The sequence below is a fragment of the Blastomyces dermatitidis genome (genome assembly GCF_000003525.1).
Source record: "Blastomyces dermatitidis ER-3 genomic scaffold supercont1.5, whole genome shotgun sequence".
NCBI classification, from domain to species: Eukaryota; Fungi; Ascomycota; class Eurotiomycetes; order Onygenales; family Ajellomycetaceae; genus Blastomyces; species Blastomyces dermatitidis.
The window spans coordinates 4,074,442-4,087,445 of NW_025544778.1; the positions used below are offsets into that span (position 1 = coordinate 4,074,442).

At 47.2% G+C, this 13,004-nt stretch overlaps 5 protein-coding genes across 6 annotated transcripts; 3 read left to right on the forward strand and 2 right to left on the reverse strand.

Moving 5' to 3' along the window:
* Window positions 1-4: 4 nt before the first annotated feature.
* Window positions 5-2,715, reverse strand: BDCG_05423 (asparagine synthase (glutamine-hydrolyzing)). Its single transcript, XM_045421103.1, has 3 exons — window positions 1,820-2,715; window positions 1,509-1,764; window positions 5-1,446 (listed from the first exon to the last, which is right to left on the reverse strand). Exons 1-3 carry the CDS (start codon window positions 2,099-2,101, stop codon window positions 533-535), a joined length of 1,452 nt encoding a protein of 483 aa, XP_045277058.1. The 5' UTR covers window positions 2,102-2,715; the 3' UTR covers window positions 5-532.
* Window positions 2,716-3,373: 658 nt separating this feature from the next.
* On the reverse strand, window positions 3,374-6,111 carry BDCG_05424 (guanosine-diphosphatase). Its single transcript, XM_045421104.1, has 2 exons — window positions 4,213-6,111; window positions 3,374-4,112 (listed from the first exon to the last, which is right to left on the reverse strand). The coding sequence occupies exons 1-2, from the start codon at window positions 5,841-5,843 to the stop codon at window positions 4,055-4,057; spliced, it is 1,689 nt and encodes a 562-aa protein (XP_045277059.1). The 5' UTR covers window positions 5,844-6,111; the 3' UTR covers window positions 3,374-4,054.
* An 88-nt stretch (window positions 6,112-6,199) lies between these two features.
* On the forward strand, window positions 6,200-7,497 carry BDCG_05425 (translation initiation factor). The gene is made up of 2 exons (XM_045421105.1): window positions 6,200-6,327; window positions 6,386-7,497. The coding sequence occupies exon 2, from the start codon at window positions 6,487-6,489 to the stop codon at window positions 7,285-7,287; it is 801 nt and encodes a 266-aa protein (XP_045277060.1). The 5' UTR covers window positions 6,200-6,327; window positions 6,386-6,486; the 3' UTR covers window positions 7,288-7,497.
* A 101-nt stretch (window positions 7,498-7,598) lies between these two features.
* On the forward strand, window positions 7,599-10,224 carry BDCG_05426 (elongation factor Tu, mitochondrial). The gene is made up of 5 exons (XM_045421106.1): window positions 7,599-7,915; window positions 7,986-8,014; window positions 8,108-8,370; window positions 8,458-9,137; window positions 9,258-10,224. Exons 1-5 carry the CDS (start codon window positions 7,747-7,749, stop codon window positions 9,443-9,445), a joined length of 1,329 nt encoding a protein of 442 aa, XP_045277061.1. The 5' UTR covers window positions 7,599-7,746; the 3' UTR covers window positions 9,446-10,224.
* Window positions 10,225-10,237: 13 nt separating this feature from the next.
* On the forward strand, window positions 10,238-12,930 carry BDCG_05427. 2 transcript variants are annotated; one of them, XM_045421107.1, is made up of 5 exons: window positions 10,238-10,698; window positions 11,169-11,253; window positions 11,379-11,924; window positions 12,019-12,330; window positions 12,431-12,930. In XM_045421107.1, the coding sequence occupies exons 1-5, from the start codon at window positions 10,545-10,547 to the stop codon at window positions 12,501-12,503; spliced, it is 1,170 nt and encodes a 389-aa protein (XP_045281259.1). In that variant the 5' UTR covers window positions 10,238-10,544; the 3' UTR covers window positions 12,504-12,930. The 2 variants fall into 2 exon arrangements, with proteins under 2 accessions (XP_045281259.1, XP_045277062.1); XM_045421108.1 differs by having other exon boundaries at window positions 11,172-11,253.
* Window positions 12,931-13,004: the final 74 nt, after the last annotated feature.

Consider the following 13,004-nt stretch of genomic DNA (forward strand, 5'->3'; position numbering starts at 1 on the left):
TTTTAGGCAAATGGATATATTTTGATATAACTATTCCAAGGTTTGGTTTAGATAAGGTTGCGCGGTCATCATGGATAGTTACCCATAGCGTGAAGCTTAGCGGTTCTAACCTAGGGATGCATCTTGAGATCAGTCCAAGACTGAGGGGGGAAAGGGGGATCGCTAGCTATCCTCTTCCTCACTCAGGCAAGCTGTGTAAAGCTTCCAGTGGGGCTTCGTGAGCTGTGGCAGGTAATTCCATCGTAGACTCATTGATTCATCAAAACACCATCAGCCCCATAAAAGAAATGGTAAAAGCAGATGCACTTAATGAATAGTCCGCCGCCTCTGCCCCTTTAACGCCTAAACTTTGTGACAAGGCAACCCACGAGCCGACGCACAGCAACGTACGGAACACAAGTCCATCTGCGTTATCACCAAATGCTCGACCTAGTCCCTGCTCAACTACATTGTAGCCGACAAAACATAGGTTTTAAACAGCATCACGAGTCAGCAGCTTTTCAAACATGCGATGCAGGGGCCCCTTTTCTGGCTACTTTATTGGTGCCAGGAACGCATTCTCCTCCGGTAAAATCTCATCAGTAATGTACGGCCGAACCGCCTCGCGCAGGATCCATTTCTCTGTTATCGACTGCAGTGCTGACCCGGCGTTCTTCCAGATTGCGTCGTCCTGCTGAGTATCCGCCGTCATTTGTTGTGCGGTATAGGCGACTTTGACGCTTGGAGGAAGCCTGTTCACATAGTCCGTGAGATGGTGATCCAAGAACGGTGTGCGTCCCTCAACACTGTGGGCCATTTCGAGGCGGTCGCCCAGATCCGAAAGAATGTAGTTGGATAGGGCGCTATTGTTCCACATGTATAGGTATGTGTGCAGTGGATGCCAGGTTGATCGCATCTTGGCCCGGACTTCACATGAGTGCGACATCATTAACGCCTTGTAGAAATCGTACTCTTGATTACTGTCGCGTATCCATGATGCGAAAACCTTTGTGGATGGTTGTGCGACCCAGGATAATATCATGGGCATTGAACAGCAATTGGCGTCAGCAAGAAAGCGATTATCTCCGTTTTTGTCATTCTTGGCCGCTCCGTGATTGCGGGAAATATTGCTCATCTCATCAACCACTTTCTTTAGCAGCTGCTGGCGGACCTCGTCCGACGAGGGTTTAGAGTTCGGCTGAGATAGGTCCGGCTCTAGCAGGAGGTCCTGTAGGAAGTATGCGTATCCCGCAGAGTGTTCGTCAGCTCCCTCACCTGTTATTACGACCTTGATCCCATTCTCTTGCGGAAGCGTCGATAGTGCAAACTTCGCCACAAAGTTTAGATCGTTGTTGTGGTGTTCACAACGATATGCTGCGTCGGTGAAATTATCCGCTAGAATGGCCTCGTCAACAACCTTCTTAATTGTTTCGACACCCAACCATTTGGCTGTCCTATCGGCGATACCTGTAAAACGTGATGTTAGTTATTGATGATAAGTAGTCTAATGTTCAACACTACTCCTATACCTAACTCATCATAGCCCGAATTTCCTAGAAACTGAACACTAAAGCATTCCACTCTCGTTGTTGCTTGGCTGCCAATCTTGATGTGTTCCTTTCTCGCAAGTTGGGTTACAATTCCTGCAATGGCAGACGAATCGATACCACCTGACAGATATATGCCAACAGGAACGTCAGCGTGGAGTCGCAGCCGGACTGCTTCGATGAGTCGCTCGCGGACTCCAATTGCCATTTCATCAATGCTCCGAGTGTCAGGTTTTGTCTACTCTGCCGTTAGCTTCGTCACAGGCCATTATGGACTAGGAAAGATACCTTACCTTATCTTCATAATCCGAATCCCAGTATCTTTGTAATTCAAGCCCCTTCTTGGAGATTTCAAGCCATTGGCCTGGCAATACCTTTTTCACGCCCTTGAACTGTATTCTGTCGTCAACCGTCCAACCGCGTTCCAGTATTGCCCCAACATCCCACTCTGGCTTCCAACCCAAAGGCAGAAATGCTTTTGCCTCCGCTGCTAGTAATACCCTATCCCCAACAGTCGTCCAAAACAGAGGCTTAATACCAAACCTATCTCTCTCCCAGCAATCACCATTTTGCATCCATCGCGGCTATCATAAAGAATAAATGCAAATTCGCCTCGCAGGTGTTTAAAGAACTCCGGGCATCCGTGTATTTTGTAGACAGCTAACACGAGCTCGCTATCGCTTTCGCCATGGAATTTGTAGCCGTGAACGACAGCAGAGACGCCCCGCAGCCGGTCGTAATCATAGATCTCGCCATTGACGACGGTGTGAATTTGCCCATCATCGCTTGAAAGAGGTTGCGAACCGCTGGGGGAGAGGTCGTTGATGGCAAGACGGCAATGACCAAGGCCAATACTGCCATCCGGACTGACCCAGATGCCAGATCCATCTGGTCCGCGGTGCTTTATTTTCTCAAGAGAGGCTTAAAGTTTGTAGGTTAGGGACTCATCAGGGGCTGCTTCAGGGCTGCCATGAGTACCCCCGCGTACATGGTCTAGACGCAGGGCAATGCTCCCCGTTATGCCGCACATTTTGAAAATTTCTGAGGAATATTGTTTTGTAGAAAATTTTTGACTTAATGGACAAGATTGAGTGAAGTTAGAAACCTTTCCATAAGGTAGGCCCTTATATATATAGCCCCAAACGCCAACTTCGCAACATTGCTTGATGCTGCTAGGCCGCTTTCTAATCTCAGGTAATAACAATGATTCTTCTGGCTGTAGACACCTTTAAACCATCCGCACCAAAGATCTTCATCATTTTTCTTGATTGGGAGGTTCGACCTAGAGCATAGTAAACCGAAGGGACCAGGAAGCTTTTCAAATCTCTTGATGTTGGGAGCTTGCAAAATCAAGCTGTCCAGACTGCCTTCCTCCGTGTAGTATTTTTGCGTCTGATCTTTCAGCTCTTTCAGCTCTTTCAGCTCACCCGTGTTTCTCAAAAACGTACGGAGTATCTGAAGAAGACACATCTGTGGTGCGGCTGAGCTCGGTAATTTTGCACGCCCACATACTGAATACCCGGTTTGCTCTGCACGGATGTCCACAAGCCCATTTTCTGTAGATTTCCCCTGCCACTTCCACTTCTAGGTAATTTTTCAGTAGTTTGAATATCTTATTTCCGGTTAGCGGGATTTCGGTGTTGAACAACTCCATATCTCCCCTTTGAGCGCTATCAGGCGTTGGATAATCATGGAAATGCCCGTTTTCAGGTTGTTTATTTTCCACGGGGACATTTGGGAGGGGAGATGGCGTGTTTCGTCATACAGCACGATGAGAGGATCGACAAGCCACAAAGGGTCCTCCTGGAAGAAGTGGCAGACATGATCCTGGAAGGGCCAATGAAAGAGGGGCAATAAAATGTTATTTTAATAAAAACGACCAGGGAAGGCGGGATAAGGGGGCATAGATACCGGCACAGGGGAACAAATGACAAATGCAACAAGGAGGATTTTCGAACATTAAAATATTACATAAATTATTAGTCCGGCAGGGAGAATTCCTCTAGTTACCTTGTAAAAGGCAAAAGAGGGATATGTATAGGTGTATACATATATGTCCATATAGATACAGCCAACAGATATCCGAAGTGATCAAAACTCTGTGTAAATATACATGCAAAGTGTAAAGATACGGGAGGCGAAACAAAAAAGTAAGGGAAAAAAAGAAAAAGAAAAAGAAAAAGAAAGCGAAGGCTAACGGGAAGTGGGATTAAAGGAAAAAAGAATGGTTGAAGCCCAGCAAACAACCCGAGTATCGCAACAGGGTGTGTAAGTCGACAAAATTAACAGGCATAAATTCATTTCCCAGCAAGCAAAGAGAGAAACATGACACGGCAATAGGAAGGGAAACAAGGATGTTCTTCTTCATTATGTCACGAAGATTGAGCGAGTAGTGTGAGCAACTATAGCATCATATATATATGACTACTCTATTATGGGGCGGGGCGGGGTTGAGTTGGGGGACAAGAAAAGAGCAAAAGTCATTAATTAAACCACATAACAAAATCTATATCTATTAACGGTGAAATTTATGCGACCTGTTTGATGCGACATTGCCAGCCTGATTCCTTGTTCAGAAGAGGTAAACTGTTTGATTGTGTTAGCCTGTACTTTCTTTCGTAGTAAATATAAATTGGGGTTTATGGGAGACAAGAAAAATGGAAGTAAAAGATAAGATATTGCGTACCTGGCACCCAAGCACCAGCCAAGTTCGTTGCCGTTGATTTGTTTCGCAATTTTAACTTGGCGATTAAGCGGGAGATCGTATCCAGTGTGTAAGAGAGATAGCATGAAGGAAAGATCCAAGCAGTGCTCTGGACGTTCTTCAAGCTCATTGATGGCATCGCGAATCCCTTCGAAGACGCCCCAGCTACCATGGCCTGCGCAGACTGCAGCTGTCAAATCCTGCAAGTCGCGGAGAGTAAACGACTCCGGCATACCGAGCGGAGCTGTGCGGTCATAGAAATATGACATGATGAACAGGTCCTCGTTTGCAAAAGTCTTTTGGAGCTGGGGTTGATGGGCGCCGTTAAAGGAACAGGGGGCCAACTTGCACTCTGCATCCTTCTTGAGAATCTTGTCCGCGATTCCTCGGCATTGGGCGGCAGAGGATATGTCTTGCGGGCCGGTCATCTTGACTTCAACAACCTCACCGAGTGGATGTCCATCCCCCATTGTTACGTTCACGGTGAGCGACGTTCCAGCGCTCAGGCATGGGTTGACTAATGGCTTGGAGAGCCATTGTTGGTCAGATGGGCTAGATTGGTGTTTGGTCTCCACAATCGCTTTGTGGATGGTGTCTCTTGCTTTCATGAGCCCGTAGCCAAGGTGGGAGTGCTGGTATAGGTCGAAGTTCCGGCCTCCAAAATCCAAGGAGAATTTATGGTCACCTTCAGCCAATTTCTCCGTTGCTCCACCTACACTGTTGAACGTGGGCTCGAAAACAATTTGGGTTGAACCTCCTCCAAGATCGAAAACTGCGGCAGTAGGGAGGCGCTCCTTGGTACCGATATTTCCAAGCAGGTAGTTGGTGGTGATCCAGGCGTATACTCCTTCATATTTACCATCCATGATTTCAACACCGCCCTTTTCCTTTGAGACGACAGGGAATGGATAAACAGTTTCCAAGCGAGTTCTCACCGCATCTAAAATTCTATCGCTGGTTTCCTGACCCAGGAATCTCAAGCCCGCTGTGGCCTTTACTGCCACTGGAGAGCACGATTGGTATTCCTCCGGCACTGAATTCAGGGCAAGTTCCATCAGAGGATCCAAGCTTCTTGCGGCTGCCTCAGGATCCTCAGCGTAGGAGCTTAGTCCAGCACCGCCCTTCCTCTTCTCTGTCATCTTGAAATCCTCATGTTCGAGTTCAGGCGTGGGCCCGCAATTGTTGAAACGGTACACGTGGATTCGAGAGCCAGTGCTTCCAGCATCAATCATCAACGCATATTGAATCAAGGGCTTCGAGGAGTCATGTGGCTTCGTGCATTTTGAGGCAGATACGGGGGCCTTGATCGAGCCCGGGGACGATTGACCGCCTGGGAGGAGTACGTAGAGAAACAATAATAAGATAGCAATTATCCCCCCTGTCTTAATATACCTCGTTCGCTGGCTTTGCGTCATCGTAGCAACTGTGAATGTATCCCGGAAACTAAATTTCTTGAAGCTGCGCTGAGGATCTCCAGAATGCCTGCCCGGCTTTTCAAATGGATCGCGGATAGATTTTGCTGGGAGGGAGACGGATCGACGCCGAGGATTCGAGCCAAAAGGCAAATATGACCAAATTCCAACACGAGAACGAGCGTGTACCCCAGTTGACATGCGAGCGAATGCAAATATTAACTAACACACGAAAAATAGTCCGTAACAAGGGGGAAAGCAGTTTGAGACATGCAGAGGCAAGACAAGGATAATTAAAGAGTGGGAGCACCGAAGGGGATCATAGATTCTAGCTAATCGCAAGTACTCCACCTGGTGGACTGTTGGGCTAGACGAATGAGCACCAGACAGTGGTTGACTTGAAACACCTAGGACCTGGGCGATATAGGGGGTTGAAAGGGAGCAGAAAAGAGTCGAGGACAGATGCCAAGTTAACTTCCCGCGTAATTTTTTTATAGCATGTGGCGCAGTCTAGCCATCCAGGTGTGGCTGACCAAAAATTTCCCTTGTCAGGAACCTGGGAATGGAAACTGAGAACCTCTTCTAAGTATTATATTTAATAACAAACCATCTTTACCATTTACCATTCGTACGGTCTTATGGCAACATTCGAGCTGTTTTTGATTTGAAATAGCGGTCCTGCAAGGTAAATAGGTGTTTCTTCTGTTTCGCTTCCTTAAGTCGTTGGTACTGATAAATATTAGGTCTGCGGCAGGTTCTGGTTGCAATTGCGCTTTCGCCCTCGCAAATAAATCCAGGAGGGAGGGCACGGATTGTAATAGGTACATGTAGCTGCCTCTAAGATATGGCAGCACCAGTGAATCATGTCCGCGGTCTCGTCGGAACCGCCCAAAACCTCCGCCAAATATTCCTACAGTTAGCAGATTCACAAGCAGCCCGGTTCGCTGAGCGTCAGATCACGCGAAGACAGATAAGATGTTATCGTTTCCAACCCGTTCGGCAGCAACAACCTATGGCTCCGCGCGCAGAACCCCAGATAATGAGACGACCCCAACCTCGGCCAGCAAATCTCCAGCAGAAATACGGACCACAGAAAGATGCAAATGACAGTAGGGACCACAACGGCCTTATAAAGGACGAGGCCATTCCCGCGCGGAGGGTCCAGATAGTGAACGAAGACGGGTCACTTGGGGATCCAATTCCCTTGGGGGCTGCCTTACATACGTTTGACCGCTATGTAAACATTCTTCTCCAGGTTGCTCCCGAAACCGCCGAACGCCCCGCTATATGCAAAATCACGAGCAAGGGGGTATTGCAGCAAAAACTACAAGCAAAATCAAAAGCACCTAAAGACCCTAGCCGCGCGTTAAAACAGGTCGAGCTCAACTGGGGTATCGATGGCCATGACCTCTCACATCGAATGAAAATGGTGGAGTCATATTTCGAGAAAGGGAAGAAGGTGGAATTCATATTGCTGCAGAAGGATAAGAGGAAGAAGACACTGCCTACACCGGACAAAGCCCGAGAACTGGTTAAAACGGTAAAAGAGCAGATTGCAGAGATGGGCGCCGTGGAGACTAAGAAGATGGAAGGGACATTACTGGGCCGACTCACTATATATGCTGAAAAGCCGAAGAAGCCATGACATCCTGGTGAAGAGAGTTCTTGTATTATATTATATCACAGACATGAAGGACTTATATGCCCAAGAATGGCTGGACCTGATTGATTGATCTGTACCATGAATGATATATCCCAAATTAGACATATTTTTAATTCTTCAGCTATTTTGAACAAACAAGCCTAATTTTCAAATTGTAACCCTATGTACTCGAGATATCCATCATTATAGTTCCTCTCCTCTTTCTGGCCTTGTATTAGACGTGGGCAGGGCATGCATAGTTCATGCAGTGTCTTGCAACTAATTCATGGAAACTCCGAGCTGAGGCGCCAATTGATGACTAAGCATTGTCCCTGAAAAACTTTTGGCGTCGAATTTTGAGACGAGAAAAATATCTCGACAAGGACGAGTTAATCTGCATTCATCACCTCTTGTCAATTCCACCAACTCCTCTGCACCAAAGGACTGCCAAGGACTGTCAAGATGGCTAATATTTCCAGATCTGTTAACGCCCTGCTGCGGACTGGCAGACTTGCTCTGCAAAGACCCAGAGGAGCCAACCCCATTCAACATGCTCTTCTTCGGGACCGCCGCATGGCTTTTAGAGGAATGGCAACAGTCTTCGAGAGATCGAAGCCTCACGTCAATGTTGGTAAGTAGGACCACGTTTCTTCTGGCTCTTATCATGGATCTTTCATTTATATTCTAATGTTGCATCTTAGGTACCATTGGCCACGTCGATCACGGGAAGGTTAGCTAGCCCTTACATTCTTGTCCTAAATTTCTTTTCGTCTGTCAATTATATCGCGATTCTAACCCGGACTTGCTATTTTTTGATTAAAAGACTACCTTGACTGCTGCTATTACCAAACGCCAGTCCGAGAAGGGACTGGCCAGCTTCCTGGACTATGGAGCTATTGACAGAGCTCCCGAGGAGCGGAAGCGTGGTATCACCATTTCCACCTCCCATATCGAGTATTCGACCGAAAAAAGACATTACGCACACGTCGATTGCCCTGGTCACGCTGATTATATCAAGAACATGATTACGGGTGCTGCAAACATGGATGGTGCTATTGTCGTTGTTGCTGCTTCTGACGGTCAAATGTAGGACGCCACAGGACCGATGGAGAAAAAAATTATCCCCCCATTTTCAAGAGCATGATTATACTAATATGAGAACGTATCCATCAGGCCTCAAACACGTGAGCATTTACTCCTTGCCCGACAAGTTGGCGTCCAAAAGATCGTCGTTTTCGTGAACAAAGTCGATGCTCTCGAGGACAAGGAGATGTTGGAGCTTGTCGAGTTGGAGATGAGAGAGCTCTTGAACACCTATGGATTCGAGGGCGAGGAGACGCCCATCATCTTTGGTTCTGCCCTTTGCGCCATGGAAGGCCGTGAGCCCGAATTGGGAGAGAAGCGAATTGATGAGCTGATGGACGCTGTTGATACCTGGATCCCCACTCCTCAGCGTGACACCGAGAAACCCTTCCTGATGTCCGTTGAGGAAGTGTTCTCCATCTCCGGACGTGGAACCGTTGCCTCCGGCCGTGTTGAACGTGGTGTCCTCAAGAAGGATTCGGAAGTTGAGGTTGTTGGCGGCGGTGTCGCCCCCATCCGGACCAAAGTAACTGATATCGAAACCTTCAAGAAGTCCTGCGACGAGTCCAGAGCTGGAGACAACTCTGGCCTTTTGTTGCGTGGTATTAGGCGCGAGGATATCCGCCGTGGTATGGTCGTTGCCCTTCCTGGCACTGTCAAGGCCAACGACAAGTTCTTGGTGTCGATGTATGTCCTGACCGAGGCTGAGGGTGGTCGCCGAACTGGATTTGGCCAAAACTATCGTCCTCAAATGTTCATCCGCACAGCCGGTACGTTAAGATGAAAACATATCCCCTCTTCGTATTGAAATATTCTTTTCTTTTTTTTTAAAAAAATTTTTTTTTTTTGCACGCGGGCATGATCCACGTGACTAATTTCTTTGATTCCAGACGAGGCTGCCAACCTCAGCTTCCCTGAGGGTGTGGACGAAAGCAAGCTGGTTATGCCCGGTGACAACGTGGAGATGATCCTCAAGACACACCGCCCCGTAGCTGCTGAGGCCGGGCAGCGATTCAATATCCGCGAGGGAGGCCGCACTGTCGCTACTGGTCTTGTCACCCGTGTCCTTGAGGAATAGAGCAACTAATAAACCTGCCGGACAATAGCCATTTGGTTAGTATCATGTACTTTTTAACAATAAATGCGTGTGTAAAGCGGGAATTCTTTGCGGGGACAAAATGGAAAGGCGGGCCGGCAAAAAGCTTAACATATATCTGGAGTCTACCTGTGTATATTTTTCATGGCATTTTATATTCTCCTTCTTCTCTCTTTGCTTCTCTATTCATTCCGTGTTTTTATTAGGTGCTCTTTTGTATTTTGTTGTTTATTTTTCATTTTTTATGGTTTTTATTTTCATTTCTCCCAAGTGATTTTCCCATTTTTAAAAATTTCCCTAATGTAACAACAAAGATGCAGCCTCTCTCGACTCCCTCAATCTAGACCTGTCTTAAGAGTAATATAACTCTCCTTGCTCTTATTCCTTGCTTCAAGAGTTTCATTTCCATCGAACCAGGATTTCACACAACATTCAGCCCAATTTAGTGGTCGGCCGCAGGAACAAGTATTCATATATTTATTAACCACTCCTCTGCCGAAGTATATGTATCCCTCCTGTAAAAGTTTCCCACGGGGCCCGCGGTCGATTCAGAACTCTAGATAGCATTCCTAGAGCCAAGCTCTGATTGCAAACCGGGCTTGTTCCTCCTGATGAAATACCTGTGTACTCCGTCACTTACACAAGTAGCAAGGTAGCCAGCCAATTGAGTTTGAATAGTAATACTGCGTAATAATAAACTACTATTTTCTCCCCAAATGTCCGAGCACACGTATCAGAACCATGGTATTTCACAACCGCCGTCGCGCAGGCTAACAGATTTAGACCTCCGGGCGATTTGGAATTAAATAACCAGCCAAAGCCGCAGGCCAAGCTTCGACGGACCTGGTTTGCGCAAACCCTCATTGGGCAGACTGTGGCAAAAGGCTTCCTAATCGTTGCGTCTTCCCAGGACAAGGACGTCAAATAACACTCCAGCTTCCAGCGGCTTGCTTGTCTTGTCCCCATCCCATCCCGAAAAGCCATGATTGATGATTGATCTTCTCCATCTGTGGAATACAGACTACAGGCAGATAATAAATAATAATAATAATAATAATAATAATCAAAAGATTTGTCACTGATGTCAGCTACCCTGCAGAAGACGGCGGCTGCTGCTTCTTCCTCGCCCTCGCCCAACCCTTACTATCATGACACGCTCGACTCGCTGTGGACAAAAACTAAGGAGAAGCTCCACATATCGAGGAAGCAAGCTGTTGATGAGGAGAATAATCAAGGTGAGCCAGAGAGAAAAGGAAGCTCAGCTCTGTTTGGGTTGACGGGTGTGCGCGTGGGGCGATTGATTGATATGACATTTTTCTTCCCTTTGTCTTATATTGCTGTTTTGCTTATTTATGCTCAGATTGGTTGCATCCCCATGTTTATTTTTTTGTTTTTCTTTTGGTTTCGGTGTAAGTGAGAATCATTCTCGGCCCTATTAACATGTGTGTCAACATGGGAGTTTGATTCCATATGCATCCCCCGCCACTAGAGAGAGCGTTCATGCCGTTGCGCTGATCACATATATTTGCCCATATGTGGACGTTTTTTGTTTCGTCTATTCTAGTTCCCTAAAGTGGTGATCGGAGCTGCATATTTTGAGTTCTGCAACCTCGCATACTCTTTTTTTTTCTTTTCTTCTTCTTTTGTTTTTTTGTTGAATGCCCGAAAATTACAATTCCGTCTATTTACTGAATTGTTACAAAAGCAGAAGCAGAGGGCGCCGGTGTGGATTACGACACGTTAAAGTCCGCTCACGCTCGAAGGAGAGAACAGGTGAGACGGGCGCAACGGTAAGTTCTCAACCCGACCACATATATCCCTGTCTTCTATGTTACATTTATATACGCTTCTATACCTCGCTTTCGGCGTTGGAGGTCAATACGCCGGGAAGGCTGACAGTACGTACGACATCCAGCAATCATCGCGAACGAAAAGAAAAATATATAAAGTCCCTTGAGCAGGAGCTTAGCCGGCTTCGGGATGAATCATCATCTATCCAGACCGAGACGTATCAGGTAGCTGAGGAAAACAGCATCCTTAGAGACATCATGCTCGCGCATGGGATAGCCCTTCCTGGTACCGGTATCTCTCACAGCAGACCACAAGACCAGTGGCTATACAATAACCCGATGGCCACCGTCTCCGTCATTGGCAGCCCGGGGTTCGGGCAGCGGCTGGAGGTATCTCTCGGTGGTGCGCCTGTTGAACGAGTCTTTCCGCCCGGCTTCGGCATCCCGGAGAGTCCGCCGGAGGGAAAGTCGCAACTTTCGGTAGTAGATCATTCGAAGCGTGGCATGGTTCCCAAAGACGGCGCCCAGCCCCAGCCATCTCTATCACCACCCGCAGGGTTCAACGGGTCAGATCGTCTCGCTTCTACTCGACTACCTTCGCAGCCACTCCAAACACCTAGGCATCCATATGGTCTTGATTCAACCCAAGTAGGCGTGGATTTCGTGCTATTGTATGTGTTGCCCCCCACCCCCCGCCCCCTTCTACTCAGGTTACTCTTTGTCCTTTTCGATAGTTAACCATAAATTTACCCAAAATCCTAATAGCATGGAACGCTGCTGCATCTACCATGTCCACCAACCTCAAGACCGGGAAGAACCGCACGGACACGCCATGACCGCCCTAGCACCCGTTCTCAACCAAGCTCCACAGAGCTTAGACGACTGCACCACCTGGCAGATTCCCTCATGTGAACTCGACAGACTGCTCGAGCTGTCTTCAGCCCTCGAGCTGGATGGCGAGCTCACGCCGGTTCAGATGTGGGCGCGGATTAAACAGCATCCATTATTCCATAAGCTCGACCCGGAAGGACTCCGGAAATTGAGCAATGCTTTGGTGGCTGGGGTACAGTGTTTTGGGTATGTTTCTTTCCCCCCCTTATCTCATAGATCAGAGAGGCATCACATGTGATGTTTGATGATCGTGAAAAGTGTCCGCTGCTGACATAGTCTCTTGCAGTTTTGGCGCAACTTTTGAAGAGCAATTTTTTACAAAGACTGTTGATGAGTTCTTAGGCGCTCTTAAGGACTAAGGGGGTTTTTGAATTTTTAGCAGTTTTTCACTTTTCTGCTATGCTTTCCTGCTTCTTGATCGTGTTTGTATATATCAGTTAATCCTTGTGAATATCCCCCTGTAATTAGCGTGGGAGGGGAGGTGGCGCTCTGAAAAGTTTTTCAATTTGGCTGTAAATATCCATAATGGACAGGAATGGGGATCGAATTAATACTTGTCATTGCTCATTCACTTCATAGCAATAGTTGTGCCTTCAGAACACAAGAGGAGGTAGGAGATACTTAGGTACCTACTTCTACCACTTCCATTTATCGTTGTACGTACTCCGTACAATATCCAATATTAAATGACCTGACGGTAGGTATTCCATACAAGTAGATGCCTACCTTTTCTTACTCTAAGAAAGTCGACAACACTCAGTCACGTATGTAGCTCCCCCTGGTTCAATCAATCTATCGGGTCATGTGAATTGTGCAGGTCATGGGATCGATCCCGAGCTCTGGCAGCGTTCAACAACGCT

Excerpts from the sequence above, each read along its gene's own strand:
- BDCG_05427 (XM_045421107.1), top strand. The coding sequence starts at position 10,545 with ATGTCAGCTACCCTGCAGAAGACGGCGGCTGCTGCTTCTTCCTCGCCC. Across the intron at positions 10,699-11,168 it reads TGATGAGGAGAATAATCAAG|CAGAAGCAGAGGGCGCCGGT; the intron begins GTGAGCCAGAGA and ends TTGTTACAAAAG. Across the intron at positions 11,925-12,018 it reads GGCGTGGATTTCGTGCTATT|CATGGAACGCTGCTGCATCT; the intron begins GTATGTGTTGCC and ends AAATCCTAATAG.
- BDCG_05426 (XM_045421106.1), top strand. The coding sequence starts at position 7,747 with ATGGCTAATATTTCCAGATCTGTTAACGCCCTGCTGCGGACTGGCAGA. Across the intron at positions 7,916-7,985 it reads GAAGCCTCACGTCAATGTTG|GTACCATTGGCCACGTCGAT; the intron begins GTAAGTAGGACC and ends GTTGCATCTTAG. Across the intron at positions 8,015-8,107 it reads GCCACGTCGATCACGGGAAG|ACTACCTTGACTGCTGCTAT; the intron begins GTTAGCTAGCCC and ends TTTGATTAAAAG.
- BDCG_05425 (XM_045421105.1), top strand. The coding sequence starts at position 6,487 with ATGGCAGCACCAGTGAATCATGTCCGCGGTCTCGTCGGAACCGCCCAA.
- BDCG_05423 (XM_045421103.1), bottom strand. The coding sequence starts at position 2,101 with ATGCAAAATGGTGATTGCTGGGAGAGAGATAGGTTTGGTATTAAGCCT. Across the intron at positions 1,765-1,819 it reads ATTCGGATTATGAAGATAAG|ACAAAACCTGACACTCGGAG; the intron begins GTAAGGTATCTT and ends ACGGCAGAGTAG. Across the intron at positions 1,447-1,508 it reads TTCGGGCTATGATGAGTTAG|GTATCGCCGATAGGACAGCC; the intron begins GTATAGGAGTAG and ends CACGTTTTACAG.
- BDCG_05424 (XM_045421104.1), bottom strand. The coding sequence starts at position 5,843 with ATGTCAACTGGGGTACACGCTCGTTCTCGTGTTGGAATTTGGTCATAT. Across the intron at positions 4,113-4,212 it reads GGCTGGTGCTTGGGTGCCAG|TTTACCTCTTCTGAACAAGG; the intron begins GTACGCAATATC and ends ACAATCAAACAG.